This window comes from Lynx canadensis, chromosome F2 (genome assembly GCF_007474595.2).
Source record: "Lynx canadensis isolate LIC74 chromosome F2, mLynCan4.pri.v2, whole genome shotgun sequence".
Classification (NCBI taxonomy): Eukaryota; Metazoa; Chordata; class Mammalia; order Carnivora; family Felidae; genus Lynx; species Lynx canadensis.
This window is the reverse complement of record NC_044320.2, coordinates 64,490,661-64,513,311: the sequence shown is the minus strand read 5'-3', so window position 1 is coordinate 64,513,311 and position 22,651 is coordinate 64,490,661. Positions and strand designations below refer to the sequence as shown.

Below are 22,651 nucleotides of genomic sequence, written 5' to 3'. Positions count from 1 at the left end.
TCCACTCTCACCACTTTTATCCAACATGGTATTGGGAGTCCTACCCACAGCAATCAGACATGAAAAATGAATACATACATACATACATACTTATGTAAATAAATAACTCATCCACATTTGTTAGGAAGAAGTAAAACTTTCCCTATTTGTAGATAACATGATACTGTATATATAAAACCCTAAAACCTCTGCAAAAGAACTACTAAAACTGATAAATGAATTCTGTAAGGTCGCAGAATACATCAATATAGAGAAATCCATTGCATTCCTATACACTATAGACTAATAACACTACACTAATAACAAAGTGGCAGAAAGAGAAATTAGGAAAACAATCTCATTTACAATTTACCAAAAATAACAAAAGACCTAGGAATAAATGTAAGCAAGGAGGTGAGGAGACCTGTATTTTGTAAACTATAAAACATTGATGAAAGTAACTGGACACAGAAAGATGGGAAATATTTCTTGCTCATGGATTAGAAGAACAAATATTGTTAAAATGTTCATACTACCCAAAGTAATCTACAGATTTAATGCAATCCCTATCAAAATACAAACAACATTTTCACAGAGCTATAACAAATAATCCTAAAATTTTCATGGGACCACAAAATAGCCAAAACATTCTTGAACAAAACTGGAGTAATCACAATCCCCAATGTCAAGATATACTACAATTCTGTAGTAATCAAAACAGTATAGTAAAGGCACAAAATAGGCACATAGATCAATAGAACAGCATAAAGAACCCAGAAATAAACCTGTGATTCTATGGTCAATTAATCTTTGACAAAAGAGGCAAGAATATTAAATGGGAAAAAGTCAAGAAACGATGTTGGGAAAGCTGGACAGCAACTTGCAAAAGAATGAAACTGGGCCACTTTCTTACACCACACACAATATAAACTCAAAATGGATTAAAGACCTAAATGTGAGTTTTTAAACCATAAAGATCCTAGGAGACAGCTCAGGCAGTAATGTCTTTGACATCATGTGTAGTGACATTTTTCTAGATATGTCTCCTGAGGGAAGGGAAATGAAAGCAAAAATAAACTATCAGGACTACATGGAAATAAAAAGCTTCTGTACAGCAAAGGAGACAATCATCAAAACTAGAAGACAAGCTATTGAATACAAGATATTTGCAAATGACATATCTGATGAGGAGTTAATATCCAAAATATAAAAAGAGTTATACAGTTCAAAAAACCAATAATCCAATTAAAAATGAGCCGAAGATTGAAGCATGAAAAGATGCTCAGCATCACTCATCGTCATGGAAATGTAAATCAAAACTACAGTGATACCACCTCACACCTGTCAGAATGGCTAAAACCAGAAACAAGAAACGAGTGTTGGCAAGGAGGATGTGGAGAAAAAGGAATGCTTGTGCACTGCTGGTGAAAATGCAAACTGGTGCAGCCATTTTGGAAAATAGCATGGAGGTTTTTCAAGATTCAAAATAGAATCACCATATGACCCAGTAATTCCACTGCTGGATATTTACCTAAAGAACATGAAAACACTAATTCGAAAAGATATGTGCACCCCTGTGTTTACTGCAGCATTATTTACAGTAGCCAAATATGGAAGCAACCCAAGTGTCCATCAATAAGATGTGGTATATATAGATAGATAGGCATATAGTGTAATATTACTCAGCCATAAAAAATAATGAAATCTTGCCATTTGCAGCAACATGGATGGATCTATGGGTATAATGCTAAGTGAAATAAGTGAATCAGAAACACAAGTACCATATGTTTTCACTCATGTGGAATTTAAGAAACCAACCAAACAAACAAACAAAAAAAAGACAGGAAAAACAAGACTCTTAAATATAGAGAACAAATTAGTGGTCACCAAAGGGATGTTGGAGGGGGGATGGACAAAATAGCTGAAGGGATTAAGAGTACACTTATCATAATGAACACGGAGTAATGTATAGAATTTTGAATCTGTATTGTATTATACACCTGAAATGAATATAACCCTGTATGTTAATTACAGTGGAATTAAAAAAATAAATAGAAAGTTAAAAAAAGGAGAGAAAACAAATAATGTGGAATATGATCACATGTACTGATAACCAGTGGTGAGAGCAGTTGGATTCATTGTGGATTAGCCAATGGGAGCAGGCTACTTGGACAGAGTAGGCCTGGTTTACTGTAACTTCTTCTTGGATAGGTTAGCTTTCTGCTGATTGGAAATACTAAGCAAATTTGTGATCTTGGGTGAATTTTTGGCCATAAATGCTTTTCTTATTAAATTTAAACAGACTTGCTTAAGAATCTCAACTCTAGAGACTTCTGATCTTAGGGAGGGCAAAGGAATATGTACTTATACATTTAGAAAAAAATTTTTTTAACATTCATTTATTTTTGAAAGACACAGACGGAGCAGGAGCAGGGGAAGGGCAGAGAGAGAGGGAGACAGAGAATCCAAAACAGGCTCCAGGCTCTGAGCTGTCAGCACAGAGCCCGATGTGGGGCTTGAACTCACAAACCGTGAGATCATGACCTGAGCCGAAGTCGGATGCTTAACCGACTGAGCCACCCAGGTGCCCCAGTACTTATACATTTTTGAGGAATAATTAGTATTTACATTGTTTAGAATTGACATTTAAATTATTTACCATGTACTTAAAATATTTTCAAGAACGTACTGCTTTTAATGTGCATTTTAAAATGTCTTTTGCTATGTAGTGATATTTGTAGTACATTGTATGTAGTGTTAAGAACTGCTTTCTTCACTGAAATCCTTTCATAAAAATTTATGTTTGTTATGCTTAATCAAATATAAGTGATACATCCAAGGAAAATTTGCTATTTTAATCTATTACAAGTAGATATGTTACATTCAAGAATTTTTATAAATGTAACATTTTAAGAAGGCATAGATATAAAAAGAGTTTTGATCATTCTAATAAATAAGAAAACTAGAGTTCCGGTTTTTTCACTTGTAAAATGCTAACTTCCTAACTCCTCTGACCTTCTTTGCGGCTCTTTGTATTTCTTTGCCTATCAGCTATTTCCCACCGAATTTCTGCTTTCAGCTACTGTTAAAACAATTTATCCTTCTCTCAGTGCTCTACTCTCCACAGCAGTGACATCTATCATTTTATTTAATTTCCCAGTAAGCGACCAGGAAGTTATTTCTAGAAAATTCTCTGCAGCTCTCAACTTTTGATCACATTCAACTCTAAATTCTATTTCACATTTCTCATCGATAGTGCCCAAACCCACTCCTTTCTCTTGCCCCCATTCTTCTCTGTTGAGCCTATAAGATAAATCTCCAAGCCCAATTCTGCTTCATTACATAAATGCAGTTAATAACACTGAACTAATTATCCAACCTTTTTAATATTCTATCTATAAAATAAAATTTCATAGGATCAAAATTTGCCCTATCAATTCTCTGTTCTGTTACTCTGCGCATTTTCACAACCAAGCATCCACTCTTCCCCAACTTGCTCATTCTTGCTGTTCTTTTCACCTTTTGTTTCACATTTATATCACAAATATAGAAGTGGTTTTAACGTAGTCCACATCCTTAAATAATCGCATCTAGCATATGTACAGAAAACTGTGGTTTAACTGTGCTACCTACTAATTCATTTGATACAGTGGGTTTTGTAATATGCATCTGCACTGTTTTACATTTGGAGAAAGTGAAATTCACAAAATAAATAACATTTCAGACGCATAGATCAAAACTGGTTCTGAGGCTGTGAATGTATTTATAACTTTTTAAAATTCTAAAACAGAACTTTGCCTCAGCTTGCTTTTAAAAACAAATACAGTTTTAAAATTTAACAATATTGCTGTTAATTTTAATTCTTTTGCTTCAAATCGTATTAAATTGTTATACCTGAATGTGCCTTTCTTGTAGTTTCTTTTTTTTTTTTTTTTAATTTTTTTTTTCAACGTTTATTTATTTTTGGGACAGAGAGAGACAGAGCATGAACGGGGGAGGGGCAGAGAGAGAGGGAGACACAGAATCGGAAACAGGCTCCAGGCTCTGAGCCATCAGCCCAGAGCCCGACACGGGGCTCGAACCCACGGACCGCGAGATCGTGACCTGGCTGAAGTCGGACACTTAACCGACTGCGCCACCCAGGCGCCCCAACTTGTAGTTTCAAAACAGTAATTTGATTACGTGATTTCACAGTTGACAGCCATAATAGTTCCTTGATTTCCTGACTGTGGGAACATAAATACAGAAGGAATTCTGATTATTTGTTAAATTACTAAAATTTATCTGGTATATTTTTATGTGAGCTAGAGAATCAATATTAAGATATATAACTACTTTCTGTCCCTTTATATCACTTGGATATTCATGAAATATGTCCTAATCATATTTCACATGTTGCCTTTGGTATTATATTTGCAGATTAATTAATATTACATTGTATATTGTTATGCCATATTTTTATTGTATTATATTTGTATAATATTTTGGAGAATTATAAAAACTCAGAAGGCCAGGTCTGCATCTTTAAGAAATTATTCAAAACTTTTGTCATACTAAAAACTATAGCAAACATAATTTAATGCAAGCCTGTTTCTCAGATCAGGATATTTTTAATACTCATTCTTTTGGCAATGAGTTTCTATTAATCATAATATTGCAAAGACATGGAAGGAAGCACCCAAAGAAGAAACTAAAATTACCTGTAGTTCCTCTTTTTAGATAAATCCACAAAATTTTGGTCTTACCATTGTTTCCCCAACAAATCAAGCTGTTTCAGGCACATGGTTGGTCTTAATAAATATAAGAAAATGAATAAATGAGTAGGATTAGTGTATGAATGATGAATTATAGTATAAACTCTGACAATTGGTTTTATTTTTCCTTTTTGTAATGCAAATGCTGTACTTAAACCTTGATTGTCAAAGTGTCCACTTCAAAGATGGCTGTCTCCAGTAAACACATTGTCAGTCACAGTAGACTAGATACAGAGCCAGGCCACCTCCCCTGACTGAAGCTCTTTGGTGTTAGAGATCTTGGTTGATTTCAAGTACTGACCATTTGGGCCTCTTGTTTTTTCTCTCCTTGTGCTTTAAATTCCCATTCTTCTGTTTTAAATTCACCAATATAGAATGAGCCCACAAAACCCTAGGCTTCCACCCTCAACCCCAATAAAAACGGAACCCCAACATTCTCCTTGCTAGCTCTCTCTCTCTTGTCAACCTGTGACCTCACAGTGTGGCCCCAGGTGTGCTGCGTAATTTGCAGGCCTTATAAACAATAAACTTTTAATTTTTCTGAGCTTCCTGATGGTTATTGATGAAGGGCATCTTGCAATCATAATAAGAACCACAACATTGGTTACTGATAGGCTGAGATCAGCACAAAACATTGATATACACCCATATGAATTTTTAAAACAAAACTAAAATCATAGAGTAGGCACTGCTTTTAACTGGCCTTTTTCTCACTTACTGAGATATCTCTAGCAATGACTCACATCTAGTATTTGAGTACCTTTCAAAGGTTATTAATTTATTTTTAGAGAGAAAGAGAGAGTGAGAGAGAGAGTGAGCGCACATGAGTAGGGCAGAGAGGGAGAGAGAAAGAATCCTAAGCAGGCTCTGCATTGCCAGTGTACAATATGTACAATAGACTGCACAGAGCTCCAACCCAGAAACTGTAAGAGCATGACCTGAGCTGAAGTCAAGATCTGGAATCTTTTTTTTTTTTTTTTTTAAATTATTTTCTTAATTTTTTTTTTCAACGTTTATTTATTTTTGGGACAGAGAGAGACAGAGCATGAACGGGGGAGGGGCAGAGAGAGGGAGACACAGAATCAGAAACAGGCTCCAGGCTCTGAGCCATCAGCCCAGAGCCTGACGCGGGGCTCGAACTCACAGACCGTGAGATCGCGACCTGGCTGAAGTCGGACGCTTAACCGACTGCGCCACCCAGGCGCCCCAAGATCTGGAATCTTAACTGAGCTATCCAGGCATCGCTTTTTTAAAATTTATTTATTTATTTTGATAGTAGAACCTTTCAAAACATTAAATGATTTAAATGGTTAAAGTATCATTTAAAGAGCCACATCATACCCAAGTCTATGAAAAAAGATCACTTTAACATGTTTTGATTAGCTAGCATACCTGTTATTGATATTGCCCAGCTTCTAACCTACACTGGATGGCTCCAAGTCCAAAATGTTTCACAGTTGGAGACAATCCATCCTTCCACTGCCGTCTCTTGACTTTATTCCCTTACCTCACCCCAGTTTCCTCCTAAGAAATTTTTATCATTTCCCAGTAACACTAAGCTCTTTCACTGTGTGCGCCTTACTGCACACTTTTCTTTCTGTCACAAATGCTAGTCTCAGCTCGTCCTTCCTGAGAACACACATGCAGCCTTCTGATTCCAAATAAAAGATTTCATTCCTGGATCCTTTGTCACGGTGACCTAAAGGAGTCAGCACAAATTACAAAGAATAAGTCATCTAATAAAAATGGAAATTTTTAGTCAATTCGGAAAGAAAAAGAACATTTTGATTTACGGAAGTAGTTGAAACTGTAGACAAAATTATTTCCCTGCCGTCCTATTAATAAGAATAAGTGATCTGAGTCAGTATATTCTTTTCTCCTCTTTAGGAAACAGTGGCATTTAATTCTTCTCTTCTGAGACCCCGTGTGATTGGAGAATGGATTGGTCGAGAAGAGAATGATGCTGACCCACTAGCAGCTGAAATGCTACAGCCCCCAGTTCCAAGAAGTAAAAATGAACAATGGGAAAATGAAGACACTAGCTCCAGCCCTGCAGGAAGGTGAGATGAGATGCTTTCCAGGATTCTGAATTTGGTTAGTCGTTAAAAGCTAAAGGGAAAATAAATCCAGGTGCATGATTTTGACGATAACTTAGCAATTTTGTATAGAAAATTATGTTGGGTTCCACATAAGCTAAAAGTTAATTTCTCTGTTTTAAAATTAAAGTTTTACTAGATTTGCTTTTAGATTTTGGTTTTGATTTTTTCTTTATATCTAAGAATGTCACCATCTCTTTGCTACTAAGACCAAATAGAGAAATAATTTGAAATACATAGGCTGTCAGCCGAGACCCACTGTAATGCTGGGCAGGGAGTGACTGATTGTTAAGAACTGGAGATGGAGGGCTTCTCATTTAGCAGAGAAATGTAGTTGGTTATTAGGGGAAATAAAATTATTAAATGTGCAATAGACTGCACAAAGCAGAAGAGAAAATACAAGAGAAAATACAAGAGAGTACAAGAGATATTAAATACAAGAAATTTACAATACAATACAAGAGGAATACAAGAGAATACAAGAGAAAAACCTTAGTTTAGAGCCACTTAGGTTTGGAGCTGGTAACTATGTTTGAACATAATTCTTTAAAAAAATTTTTTTTATGTTTATTTCTTTTTTGAGAGAGAGAGAAAAAGAGAGAGAGAGAGAACAAGCTGGGGAGGGGCAGAGAGAGAGGAGAAGGAGAAAATCCCAAGCAGGCTTTGCACTGTCAGTGCAGAGCCCAATGTGGGGCTCAAACCCACAAACCCTGAGATCATGACCTGAGCCAAAACCAAGAGTTGGAATCTCAACTGACTGAGCCATCCAGGTGCCCCTGATTGAACACAATTCTTTTCATTTGCCGTGTTTAATTTTTGAAGTATTTATCATTTGTAAATTTGTAAGTCTGTATTTCACTTACTCAGTCCTATGATGACTCAAAATGGTGGTGGGAGATTTGCCTTAACTTTCCATATGCTAGTAGAAGTAGGGTAGTTTTGACACCTGGGTAGTCCAGATCATATTTATTAGAAAAAGTGCATTCAGAACAACCTTTTTTTTTTTTTTAATAGCAATTGCAGTGAGTAAAACCCGAAATGAAAACTTCCACTAGGAAGTTGGAGTGAAAAAGCATTATGGAGGCAAGACTTACACGAGACTGAGAAAACAGATTTAAATACTCCTGAGTTAAAATGTGACAGAGCTAAAACTTTCTTTGGGTGCTACTAGCTGACCACCACAGAAGAGATTTTCCTATTGATAGCATGGCCACAGTAACTTTGTATTTCCTACATTAAATTTAGCAGCAACCAATAACTATTCTTTCTCAAGGAGAAAATTGTATTTTCTACAATGTAATAGCTTTCAAGGGTTTTTATTTTGACTTATCACTTGACTAGAAGGAAGGAAATTCAGAATTCTCATTAATGTGCTTCAAGGCATATAGAAAATTGATTCTATTTCCATGAAAAATAACTTTTAAATTATTTAAATAGTCCTATATAAGGAGAAGGAAACCATTTTTAAAAATCCATTTACCTTCTTTTGTGAAATGCCAGATCAATTTCACCTGTCAATGAGGGTAATTTTATTTTTAATACCAGACTTATGAAACCCACTAGACCTTTATCTTTATTCATTGCCAGATCTTTAATGTAAAATAGAGAAATGTCAACTTTCATTTTGCTTTCATTTAGTCATAATAATAATCGGAGCTATTTATTGCAAATGTTAGTGCTTCTATTTTCTTCCCAGCTTCAGTGAGCTCTGATTCCCTCTTGAATACCCAATAAAGGGGAATCTTTCCTTCATTACTAGTCAAATTCCTTACCCAGAAAACTCAATCCATGAAGCTCTCTTTCAAATATTTGTTATGAAACGTCATGTTTAGTTTTATTATTCTCTGTCTTTAAATTATGAGTTGAAGTATTACCTGTGAAATGAATAAAGGTGAAATCCTGCCCCGATGCCCCAGCAGAGCAGAAAGAATGCATGTGTGTCTGAACTTGGCTTAAAAAATAGTGACAAACTATGGGTGGGAAACTATGTCTCTCCTATCTTCTAATACAAAACAGGATTTTGAGTTTATACCAGGAATTCACATAGCATTAGATTTTATTTGGAGGAATAAAAATGGATTGGGGGAAATTTTTTAATGACTCTAGAGGCTATAACTAGAGTGTTAGCTTTTTTTTTTTAGTAATGAACTTGTAGTATAACTTACCAGTCTTAAACATTAACAGACTAAATTATATTATAGACTTCGGTAGGAGATTTAATTTTCAAAGATGACTTCTTCCATTTTTCTCTCCCCTACTGGGCCTGGATCATTGTCATTGCCAGTAGACATCTGTTATGTGAGTGAAGGAGGCACATAGAAGGCTGTTAGTAGATATCTGCTAAATAAAGCTTATTTATAAGAAGGATTGTTTATAGTCTATCTTAACTTTTTGCCCCTTTTCCTATCACAGTTTTTCCTGTTGTTAATTGCTCAACTCTTATTTGAGTGGCTGTTATTATAACACTCTATCTTTAGTACATAGCCAATTTTTTTCCTAAGGTCCTGCATATAGACCATTGTATGAAGGGGGTTAGCAACTTTAGCATACACATTTGTCACCTGAATGGTTAAGTTGGTGAAAATATGAAGGCAGTTATAAGGGCAATATGGAGAAACTAATAGGATAAGACAAGAGCTACTGACCTGGAGTTCATGACCCCTACATGGTCTCTGATGGACCCAAGAGATCTGTGAATCTCTTTATTTTTGAAAAAAATTTAATGTTTATTTATTGTTAAGAGACAGAGACAGATCGTGAGCATGGGAGGGGAAGAGAGACAGGGAGACACAGACTCCGAAGCAGGCTCCAGGCTCTGAGCTGTCAGTACAGAGCCTGACGTGGGGCTCAAATCCACAGACTGTGAGATAATGACCTGAGCTGAAGTCAGACACATAACCGACTGAGCCACCCAGGTACCCCTGTGAATCTCTTTATTTTTTTTTTTAAATTTTTTTTTCAACGTTTTTTATTTATTTTTGGGACAGAGAGAGACAGAGCATGAACAGGGGAGGGGCAGAGAGAGAGGGAGACACAGAATCGGAAACAGGCTCCAGGCTCTGAGCCATCAGCCCAGAGCCCGACGCGGGGCTCGAACTCACGGACCGTGAGATCGTGACCTGGCTGAAGTCGGACGCTTAACCGACTGCGCCACCCAGGCGCCCCGCTGTGAATCTCTTTAAATGAAATTATGTGGAAAATGGGGGCACCTGGGTGGCTCAGTCGGTTAAGCGTCTGACTCTTGATTTCGGCTGAGGTCATGGTCTAATGGTTTGTGAGATGGAACCCTGCATCCAGCTCTGCACTGACAGCATGAAGTCTGCTTGGGATTCTCTCTCTCCCTCTCTCTTTCTGCCCCTTCCCTGCTTGCATGCGTGCTCTCTCTCTCAAAATAAATAAATAAATATTTAAAAAAATAAATTATGTGGAAAGTGTTCTGTGTATGTGCAGATGGGCATTTTCTTTCTTAGATTCTCTAAAGGTCCTATTAAGGAAGGTTAAGAAAGAAATTAAAACATCTGAACAAGAAAAGGAACAGGGATTTATAAAAGAGAGAGGTGAAGGCATTGGGAAATGATTGAAGGCTTTCTGAGATTGTTAGATACTACCAGTTGGCATCAATTGTTATGGCTTGTCTAACCATTTAATGGGAAAGCCTATGTGTTGATTGCACATTTAGAGTTATTAAAAAATAATCACACATTGATAATACAAATGTAAATAAAAATTGAATGTAATAAACATAATTGTATGTTAAGCCATTTTAATTAAACGTTGCAATAGCTGGGTAATGGATTTCCTAAAATTACTAGCTAAATCGTAATATGCATTTGTAAATAGGCTTATCAAGCCTTGAAAGTTTAATGAAACTCCTCTGAGCTGAATCACTTTATTAAAACAAGAATATCAATACATATTATAAGATCTGGTAAATTGACTTTGTTAAGTGAACATTGCTATCTGACAGTAAATATGCCATAAAATGAATAGAAATTCTTACAATTTAGAAATATATATTAAATATTTTTTAAAAAGCTAAATTCACTTTCCATTAAGAAATGTTTCTTTTCATTAAAGCTCATAATTGCTTGTGAGATCTCTGTTAATGAAGCCTGAAAATGTTCCCTTCCTCTTGGAGCTTCCTCAATTGGCAGCAAAAGACAATAAACAAGTAAATAAATACAAAAATATGTACCATACGTTCAAGCAGTGATAAGTGACAAGATGGAAAATAAACCAGAATAGGAAGGAAGAAAATGGACAAAGGACACTCTTTTTCATGAGAAGTCCAAGAACAAAGAAATAACCTTAATATTGTCAGATTTTAGCTGTTGTAGACATGATAGAAAATATGTAATACATATTTCAGAGACTAAGTCAAGCTTAGTAATTTAGGGATATTCTAATGTAAATTTTAAGCGGAAAGAATGTTGATTAATGGAAAATTAATCTTTCAAAGGAATCAAAAACAGAAGTCTTAAAAATATCTAAAACAAATGTATCTTATGACTCATTCATTTCTTTTTGAAAGCCAAAATGGCATATAACTAAATCACACATTTATTACAGAATGTTGATAGGGCATTTTGATAAGTTCAAAATTTGTTATTTCTCATTTATTTAGGAATTCATTCATTTATTTCTTTAGGAAATATATCCTAACTCAAGTTATTCTTTTATGAAACTCATTACTAGTCACCTGTGGAATCATAGACTCATAGGTGGACTCTTCCTAGGCAGTCAACACGTAATCAGTGTCTGGGATTCATAGCCTAGCACTGTCTTCATGACCAAACCATGTATTTTAATAAGACTAAAGGAAACACTTCCTTCAACCTTTATGAAAATGATCTTGGTCATTGTTGGCTGTTGAATAGGAATTACACATTTATAATCTGCCCTTTGTTCCTCATCTTTGACAGCCCAATCTACATATTTTTCCTTATCCTGTTTCACTACCAATATATTTCCTGGATTTTTGTATCTCTCAAGTTGGAAGACTCCTATAGATCTGCTTAAATTAATTCTTACTTTATTTAGTGTGTTTAAAATGGAGTCTAAAAGAAAAAGTGATTTATTATTTATTGAGCATTAACACAAGGTAATGTGCTAGATACTGCGTGAGACCAATATGAAAAAGAACATCTTAGATTCAAAGTACAGGTATTTACTTTCAGATGAGTAGAATGACAAGGAAATGTGTTTTATTTCTGCAGCTCAGCACCCACAGTGCCTGTATATGTATATATATATAAAACACTTAGTGTCTGCTAAAGTAATTATGAAAACTTCACATAGGGGCGCCTGGGTGGCTCAGTTGGTTAAGCCTCTGACTTCGACTCAGGTCATGATCTCATAGTTTGTGAGTTTGAGCCCCATGTTGGGCTCTGTGCTGGCAGCTCGAGCCTGGAACCTGCTTTGGATTCTGCATCTCCCTCTTTCTCTGCCCCTCCACTGCTCATGCTCTGTCTCTCTCTCGAAAATAAATAAACATTAAAAAATTAAAAGCATCACATCTAAACATTAAAAAAAAGACAGAACTCTTACGCATAAGCCAAAATGCGACAATGAAATGTGAAACTTTTTATGATCTCTTCAACAACCTGGACGTTAATGCAAAGAGAGTCCTTTAATTTCTGCCTAGAGACAAGAGAAAGGGCACAGATTCTGCCTGCGAGGCTATAGTGGTGAACTAAAGAAGCATAGGAGGTAGGTTAAGAGAGGAATAATCTTTTTTTTAATTTTATTTTTAATTTTTTAAAATTTACATCCAAATTAGTTAGCATATAGTGCAACAATCATTTCAGGAGTAGATTCCTTAGGGCCCCTTACCCATTTAGCCCATCTCCCTTCCCACAATCCCTCCCATAACCCTCAGTTTGTTCTCCATATTTAACCCTCAGTTTGTTCCCCATCTTCTGTTTTGTCCCCCTCCCTGTTTTTATATTATTTTTGTTTCCCTTCCCTTATGTTCATCTGTTTTGTCTCTCAAAGTCCTCCTATGAGTGAAGTCATATGATTTTTGTCTTTCTCTGACTAATTTCACGTAGCATAATACCCTCCAGTTCCATCCATGTAGTTGCAAATGGCAAGATTTCATTCTTTTTGATTGTCGAGTTATACTCCATTGTATATATATACCACATTTTCTTTATCCATTCATCCATCCATGGACATTTGGGCTGTCTCCATATTTTGGCTATTGTTGATAGTGCTGCTATAAACATGGGGGTGCATGTGTCCCTTTGAAACAGCACACCTGTATCCCTTGGATAAGTGCCTGGTAGTGCAATTGCTGGGTCTTAGGGTAGTTCTATTTTTAGTTTTTTGAGGAACCGCCATACTGTTTTCCAGAGTGGCTGCACCAGCTTGCATTGCCACCAACAGTGCAAAAGAGATCCTCTTTCTCCACATCCTCGCCAACATCTGTTGTTGCCTGAGTTGTTAATGTTAGCCATTCTGACAGGTGCAAAGTGGTATCTCATTGTGGTTTTGATTTGCATTTCCCGGATGATGAATGATGTGGAGCATTTTTTTATGTGTCGGTTGGCCATCTGGATGTCTTCTTTGGAGAAGTGTCTATTCATATCTTTTTCCCATTTCTTCACTGGACTATTTGTTTTTTGGGTGTTGAGTTTGATAAGTTCTTTGTAGATTTTGGATACTAACCCTTTATCTGATATGTCATTTGCAAATATCTTCTCCCATTCTGTCGGTTGCCTTTTAGTTTTGCTAATTATTTCCTTTGCTGTGCAGAAGCTTTTTATTTTGATGAGGTCCAAGTAGTTCATTTTTGCTTTTGTTTCCCTTGCTTCCAGAGACGTGTTGAGTAAGAAGTTGTTGCGGGCAAGATCAAAGAGGGTTTTGCCTGCTTTTTCCTTAGGGATTTTGATGGCTTCTTGTCTTACATTGAGGTCTTTCATCCATTTTGAGTTTATTTTTGTGTATGGTGTAAGAAAGTGGTCCAGGTTCATTCTTCTGCATGTTGCTGTCCAGTTTTCCCAGCACCAGTTGCTGATGAGACTGTCATTATTCCATTGGATATTCTTTGCTGCTTTGTCAAAGATTAGTTGGCCATAGCTTTGTGGGTCCATTTCTCAGTTCTCTATTCTGTTCCATTGATCTGAGAGTCTGTTCTTGTGCCAGTACCATACTGTCTTGATGATTACAACTTTGTAGTGTAGCTTGAAGTCTGGGATTGTGATGCCTCCTTCTTTGGTTTTCTTTTTCAAGATCACTTTGGCTATTCAGGATCTTTTCTGGTTCCATACAAATTTTAGGATTATTTGTTCTAGCTCTGTGAAGAAGGCTGGTGTTATTTTGATAGGGATTGCATTGAATATGTCGATTGCTTTGGGTAGTGTCGACATTTTAACAATATTTGTTCTTGCTATCCAGGAGCATGGAATCTTTTTCCATTTCTTTGTGTCTTCTTCAATTTCTTTCATAAGCTTTCTATAGTTTTAAGTGTATAGATTTCTCATCTCTTTGGTTAGATTTATTCCTAGGTATTTTATGTTTTTTTGTGCAACTGTAAATGGGATCGTTTCCTTGATTTCTCTTTCTGTCATTTCATTGTTGGTGTATAGGAATGCAACTGATTTCCGTGCACTGATTTTATATCCTGCAACTTTGCTGAATTCATGAATCAATTCTCGAAGTTTTTTGGTGGAATCTTTGGGTTTTCCATATAAAGTGTCATGTCATCTGTGATGAGTAAAAGTTTGACCTCCTCCTGGCCAATTTGGATGCCTTTGATTTCTTTGTGTTGTCTGATTGCAGAGGCTAAGACTTCCAATACTGTGTTGAATAACAGTGGCAAGAGTGGACATCCCTGTCTTGTTCCTGACCTTAGGGGGAAAGCTCAGTTTTTCCCCATTGAGGATGATATTAGCATTGGGTCGTTCATATATGGCTTTTATGATCTCGAGGTATGCTCCTTCTGTCCCTACTTTCTTGAGGGTTTTTATCAAGGAAGGATGCTGTATTTTGTCAAATGCTTTCTCTGCATCTGTTGAGAGGATCATATGGTTCTTGTCCTTTCGTTTACTGATGTGATGAATCACGTTAATTGTTTTGTGGATATTGAACCAGCCCTGTATCCCAGGTATAAATCCCGCTTGGTCGTGGTGAACAATTTTTTTAAATGTATTGTTGGATCAGGTTGGCTAATATCTTGTTGAGGATTTTTGCATTCGTGTTCATCAGGGAAATTGGTCTAGGTTCTCCTTTATAGTGGGGTCTGTGTCTGGTTTTGGAATCAAGGTAATGCTGCCTTCATAGAAAGATTTTGGAAGTTTTCCTTCCATTTCTATTTTTTGGAACAGTTTCAAGAGAATAAGTGTATTAACTCTTCCTTAAATGTTTGGTAGAATTCCCCTGGAAAGCCATCTGGCCCTGGACTCTTGTTTTTTGGGAGAATTTTGATTACTAATTCGATTTCCTTACTGGTCATGGGTCTGTTCAAATTTTCTATTTCTTCCTGTTTCAGTTTTGGTAGTGTATATGTTTCTAGGAATTTGTCCATTTCTTCCAGATTGCCCATTTTATTGGCATTTAATTGCTCATAATATTCTCTTATTATTATTTTTATTTCTGCTGTGTTGGTTGTGATCTCTTCTTTCATCCTTGATTTTATTTATTTGTGTCGTTTCCTTTTTCTTTTTGATCAAACTGGCTAGTGGTTTATCAGTTTTATTAATTCTTTCAGAGAACCAGATTCTGGTTTCGTTGATCTGTTCTACTGGTTTGTTTTTTTTTTTTTTTTTTTTTTTTTTTGGTTTTGATAGCATTAATTTCTGCTGTAATCTTTATGATTTCCTGTCTTCTGCTGGTTTTGCATTTTATTTGCTGTTCTTTTTCTAGCTCTTTAAGGTGTAAGGTTAGGTTGTGTATCTGAGATCTTTCTTCCTTCTTTAGGAAGGCCTGGATTGCTATATACTTTCCTCTTAGGACCACCTTTGCTGCATCCCAGAGGTTTTGGGTTGTGGTGTTATCATTTTCATTCACTTCCACATACTTTTTAATTTCCTCTTTAACTGCTTGGTTAGCCCATTCATTCTTTAGTAGGATGTTCTTCAGTCTCTAAGTATTTGTTACCTTTCCAAATTTTTTCTTATGGTTGATTTCGAGTTTCATAGCGTTGTGGCCTGAAAATATGGACGGTATGATCTCAATCTTTTTGTACTTACTTAGAACTGATTTGTGTCCCAGTATATGGTCTATTCTGGAGAACATTCCATGTGCACTGGAGAAGAATATATATTCTGCTGCTTTAGGATGAAATGTTCTGAGTATATCTGTTAAGTCCATCTGGTCCAATGTGTCATTCAAAGCCATTGTTTCCTTGTTGATTTTTTGATTCGATGATCTGTCCATTGCTGTGAGTGGGGTGTTGAAGTCTCCTACTATTATGGTATTAGTATCGATGAGTTTATGTTTGTGATTAATTGATTTATATATTTAGGTGTTCTCACATTTGGTGCATAAATGTTTATAATTGTTCGATCTTCTTGGTGGATAGACCCTTTGATTATGATATAATGCCCTTCTGCATCTCTTGATACAGTCTTTATTTTAAAGCATAGATTGTCTGATATAAGTTTGGCTACTCTGGCTTTCTTTTGTTGACCATTACCATGATAGATGGTTCTCCATCCCCTTATTTTCAATCTAAAGGTGTCTTTAGGTCTAAAGTGGGTCTCTTGTAAACAGAATATAGATGGATCTTGTTTTCTCATCCATTCTGTTACCCTATGTCTTTTGATTGGAGCATTGAGTCCATTGACGTTTAGAGTGAGTACTGAAAGATATGAATTTATTGCCATTATGATGGTTGTAGAATTGGAGTTTCTGGTGGTGTTCTCTGGTCCTTTCTAATCTTTTGTTGCATTTGATATATATATATGTATATATATATATATATACATATATATATATATATTTTTTTTTTTTTTTTATCTTTTCTCCCCTCAGAAAGTCCCCCTTAAAATTTCTTGCAGGGCTGGATTAGTGGTCACAAACTCCTTTAATTTTTGTTTGTCTGGGAAACTTTGTATCTCTCCTATTTTGAATGACAGCCTTGCTGGATAAAGAATTCTTGGTTGCATATTTTTCTGATTCAGCACACTGAATATATCCTGCCACTCCTTTCTGGCCTGCCAAGTTCTGTGGATAGGTCTTCCCTTGTAGTTTAGGGACTTTTTTTTCCTTTGCTGCTTTCCTGATTCTCTCCTTGCCTATTTTGTGAATTTGACTATGATATGCTCTGTTGATGGTCTGTTTTTGTTGAATCTAATGGTGGTCCTCTGTGCTTTCTGGATTTTGATGTCAGTGTCTTTCCCCAGGTCAGGAAAGTTTTTCGCTATGATTTGCTCACATAACCCTTCTACCCCTATTTCTCTCTCTTCCTCTTCTGGGACCCCTGTGATTCTGATGCTGTTCCTTTTTAATGAGTCACTGATTTCTCTACTTCTTAAATTGTGCTCTTTTGCCTTAATCTCCTTCTTTTTTTCCACTTCATTATTCTCCATAAGTTTGTCCTCTATATCACTGATTCTCTGTTCTGCCTCATCCATGCTTGCTGCCACTGCATCCATCCATGATTGCAGCTCAGTTACAACATTTTAAATTTTATTCTGGCTATTTTTTACTTCTTTTATCTCTTAGAAAGGGATTCTAATCTATTTTCTTTTTTTTTTTTTTAATTTTTTTTTTCAACGTTTATTTATTTTTGGGACAGAGAGAGACAGAGCATGAACGGGGGAGGGGCAGAGAGAGAGGGAGACACAGAATCAGAAACAGGCTCCAGGCTCCGAGCCATCAGCCCAGAGCCTGACGCGGGGCTCGAACTCACGGACCACGAGATCGTGACCTGGCTGAAGTCGGACGCTTAACCGACTGCGCCACCCAGGCGCCCCATCTAATCTATTTTCGACTCCAGCTAGTATTCTTGTTATCGTGATTCTAAATTCTGGTTCAGACATTTTGCTTGTATCTGTGTTGGTTAAATCCCTGGCTGTCGTTTCTTCGTGCTCTTTCTTTTGGGGTGAATTCCTTTGTTTTGTCATTTTGAAGGGTGAAAAGGAATTAATGAGGTAGAAAAATTAAAATTACTAAAGTAAAAATTAGAAAAATATGAAAATTAAAAAATTACACACACACGCACAGACACAAATCGAATAAATGATGCTAGATTCTAGGTGTGTTTTGATCTGGGTGTTGAAAGTGGTTTGACAGATTAGAGAAAAAATAAAGGGGGGGAGAAAAAAAGAGAAATAGTTTGAGAATTTGAAAAAATGAATACACTGAAGTAGACTAAAATGAGATGATGGTAGTAAAATAGAATTTGAGAAAATATACACAAAAGTAAAGAATGATGTAGAAAATAATTAAAGAAAATCAATGAAAATTAAATATAAATTTGAATCTTTTCTTTTTCTGTATTCAAGAAAAAGAAAAGAAACGAAAAAAAAAGAAAGAAAAAAAAGGAAATCGTTTAAGAATTTGAAAAAGTGAATACACCTTGGTAGACTAAAATAAAAGGATGGAAGTAAAATAGAATTTGAAAAAATTTACACAAAAGTAAAAAATATACTAATAAAAATTAAAGAAAAATATTTTTCATGAAAATTGAAAATAAAAATGAGTTTTTTTCTTTTTCTGTATTCAAGAAAAAGAAAAGTGTAAAGAGGAAAAAAAAAAGAACATTGAATATGTGGACCTGCTAACAGATTGAAGTTGGACTGAAATTACTTCATTTTCCCCTAGAAGTCAGTCTATGTAGCGCCTCATAGTCTATAAACTAAGCTGGTGGTGAGACTTGTGTTCTTGAGGAGGGTAGTTGGCCCAGTTGGGTGGGGCTCAGTGTAATGGCTCCGCTCTCCAATAGATGGCGCTGCTATCCTGCTGGGCTGAATTGTTGCGGCGGTGGTAGGTGGGTATGCGCATGCGCGGGAGCCGTTAAAATGGCACCACCCAGCTATCTTGTCTGTTCTCCTGGGTCAGCAATCGCGCACCCATCCTCTGTCTTCAGCTTTCGTCTACTCCCCGCTTTTTCACCCTTTGTGACCAGGCCCCAGGCAGTACCTTTCTCCCGAGTTTTGTCTCAGATGCGGCTGTTTTCCCCGGCCCCTTACTTCTGAAGGACTGCGGCTTTGACCTGTTCCGTCCCTCTGTGGGAGGGTCTCACTGAGCATTGGCCAAATATCAGCTGCACCCTGGAACGCTTGCTAGACCCTGCTGCTGCCGGTGCCCCGAGACTACGGCCAGGTGCCAGCCCGCCCCAGGAAGAGTTCTCGAGATACTGTAGCAGCAGCATTTCAGGGATGATGGAAAATCACAACACACATCTGGCACCAGGCTTCAGCCTTAAGGACCTTGTTCCAGCACCAGCGAATGTGGCTGTTTTCTGGGGTCTGCTGGGACCAGGTGGCTTCAACAGTCTCTACCAAATGTCCTTCCGCTTCTCCCCGTGTGTCCCGAGAACCTCCCAGACCCCACTCTGTTCCTGGGGATTCTCCCCTCCCACCAGAGCACCACCAGGTATCTAGCTGTGGAGTTGCAACCTTTGCGCTCCCCTTGTTTACAGTCTTAATGGAATTTAAACCCTCTCCTTTCTCCCTTTTTAGTGGTCCCTGCGGCTGTTTCCAATTTTCCACTTTCTCTCCAGCTGCTTTTGGGGGAGGGGTGCTTTTCCCGTATTCCGCCCCTCCCCCCGCCCGAACTGAGCTCTCTCAGCTCAAAAAAGCACCTCCCTTCCTGCACCTTCTCACTCTGCTCCCCAAGTTCACTTCTCTGCGCTGTGTACCTGCTGAATTCTGTGGTTCAGGTCGTGCAGATTGTTGTGTTAATCCTCCAGTCAGTTTTCTAGGTGTGTAGGATAGTTTACTGTTGGTCTGGTGGTATTTCATGGACATGAGACACACAAAAAACTTCCATGCTGTTCCAGCATCTTGTCTCCTCACCCCAGGAATAATCCATTTTTCCACCAAAGAGAGCAAGCACATGGGGTCAGATAAAACTAATACTTACCAATCTGTGTCCAGAAACAAGCATATAAAATGCAATGCAGCAGGGTCAGGCACCCAGGGAAGGGTGGGGTCAGGAGGAAGAGAACAAATGGTAATTCAGAATACAGGCCATCAGGACTGGAAGGAAGGTTCCACCTGGAGAGAGAGGCTGAGGGAGGCAGGTGGCCACTTTAAGCCATCCTTTTCCCATTGATCTGGTTTAGAATTTATCTTTTAAAAATTTTTTTTTTCCAACGTTTATTTATTTTTGGGACAGAGAGAGACAGAGCATGAACGGGGGAGGGGCAGAGAGAGAGGGAGACACAGAATCGGAAACAGGCTCCAGGCTCCGAGCCATCAGCCCAGAGCCTGATGCGGGGCTCGAACTCACGGACCACGAGATCGTGACCTGGCTGAAGTCGGACGCTTAACCGACTGCGCCACCCAGGCGCCCCTAGAATTTATCTTTTTAAGCCAAAGTGAAATGGAGTTTTGGAGTATATTAACACCTCATTGAAGTATCAACTGTTGTTCTTTTTCATAAAGCCTCTTTGTGGTTCCGTTTCCTTCTCTGTGGGATGATACTGCTGAAGGAAGCATGCAGATATCCAGGATGCTGCCTGTTGTATTCTCTGAACACATAATGGTATTAATTAGTATTTAGTGACTGCTCCAGGTGCTTTATATCTCTTAATTCTTTCCATCCTCATGAAAACATTATTATCTGTAATTTAGGAAGGAGGAAACTAAATCCCAGAGTAGTTACGTCACTGTCCCAAGATTGTACAACTATTAAGTAGCTGAGCCAGTCTGTTTTCCTCCAAATTCCATGCACTTCAGTGCTGTATGCAACCTCCCTTCAGGAAGGACTTCTAAGAATCCCCTTATCATTCAGGTTTAGGTTCGAAGTCCAGAGTAGAGGGGGCCCAGGACCCTACATGCTGTCAGAAGGACCCTAATCCCACCTTTCCCCATCTCAGTCACCATTGTCTGCATTACGAGCTCTGCTTCCCAGTAGCAGGGTACTCTTTTCCCTCTAATGGTGCAGTTTTCACTTCTGTAGTCTATAGGTTATGGAGTTGGAAAAGAGGAAGGTGTCATCCTTGCTCCCCTTTCCTGCTTGCAGATCTTGCTGTCTCCTTTCCCCCTAAAAAAGTCTCCAGTTCTGTATTTCTTGTTTCCAAACATGCTAATCTTACACCACCTCTCCTAGCAATCATTTACCAAATCCCAGGTCATTCCTCTTTTCCTAAATAATGCATACATCTGGCTCATTGTCACATTCCCCAGCCCCCTCCCTATCTTGGTGAAGTTAGTATCCACATTAGTGATTCTTTCCCAAACCTAGCCTCTCCTTCCTTAGTCTGCTCTTCACCACTGATCTTGAATTCCACCCTACTTTAGTCACTTATCTTCTCTGTCATATCTAAGCTTCATTATTATTAACTGCTAACCCATAATGTCAATTTCAGGTATTTCACTTTCTGACTATACCTCCTATCTTTCTAGTTTGTTCCCACTAGTACCCAACTTTAACTGGGACCTAGATATACTGGTTCCACTCAGTTTTTCTTGCCCCTCATCCACCTTGTTTTCCTCATTTTTCTCCTTATACAGCTTCTGGCTTGGGCCCATTATTGTAATCTATTTATTGGGTATAATCCTATTCCCCTTACATCTCTTTTCCTTTGTTTTACTTACGTGGTAAAACTCTACCCTATTTAAATCTAACTCTGACTATTCTATGGCTGAACTGGCACAGGCTAGAGAAGAACACATGGCCACACCGGCTGGTGTCACTATGAATCCATGACCACCAAACTCTAGGAGGTCACTGGTCCTGCCCAAAGATACTCTGGGCTCATCCAGTCTGTTCACGTGTCCACACTCCTCAATGACGATTGCATGCCTTGTCTTGTCTCCTCAAACCTCCATCCTTCCTCCCCAGTCCTTCTGTTCAACTGATGACACTTCCAGGAACGTAAAGGTTCTGGTCACTCTGGAAAACAGTTTGGGAGTTTTATGTATAAAACTAAACATGTAAATACCAAACTAGTCTCAGGTAAATGAAAACTTATCTTCACACAAAAGCAAGTATATGAATGTTCATAGCCAAAAAACTTAACCCCTATGTCCTTCAATATGTGAATGGTTAGACAGATTGAAGTACATGCATGCCGTAGCAAAGAAAGGGAATGGACTCTTGATACATGGAACAGCATGAATGAATCCTTAGGTAATTAGACTGCCTGAAAAAAGTACTAAAACGTTACATAGATACCCTTTGTATAATATTCTTGAAATGAGAAAATTGTAGGAATGGAGAACAGACTCGTAGTTGCCAGAGGTTAGGGATGGGGAAAAAGGGGTATGGAGTCTGGTGGGAGTGGCAGAAAAGGGCAGGATGAGGGCACCTTGTGGTGTTTGAAATGTTCTGTTTCTTGATTCTGGTGGTGGATACATGATACACAAATCTACACAAATAGTAAAAATATCGGGAGCTAAATACACACGCAGAGGCATACACACACAAATGAGTACAATTAAAATGGGAAATCTGAGTAAGATTAGAGAATTGTATCGTTGTCAGAAAACTATTGTACAGTAGTTTTAGAATATGATACTGTTGAAGGAAACTGTGGAAAGGGTGGGTGCACAGGATCTCAATGTATCATTTCTTAGAACTTCATGTAAATCTGTAGTTATTTCAAAGCAAAAAAAAATCAATTAAAAATGTTAGTAATCTGTTAAAAACACCTTGAGATTTTTGACAGTCCATCTCCCCCCAACTATCTTTCAGCAAAGGGCATTA

The 22,651-nt window shown here is 37.6% G+C and overlaps 1 protein-coding gene across 1 annotated transcript in view; it reads left to right on the top strand.

The window, feature by feature from the left end:
* Nucleotides 1-22,651, top strand: part of CF2H8orf34 (chromosome F2 C8orf34 homolog) — a 167,029-nt gene that overhangs the window by 139,925 nt on the left and 4,453 nt on the right. The window contains 1 exon segment of the mRNA XM_032591940.1: nucleotides 6,621-6,793. Within this exon segment, the coding sequence (XP_032447831.1) occupies nucleotides 6,621-6,793 (173 nt within the window).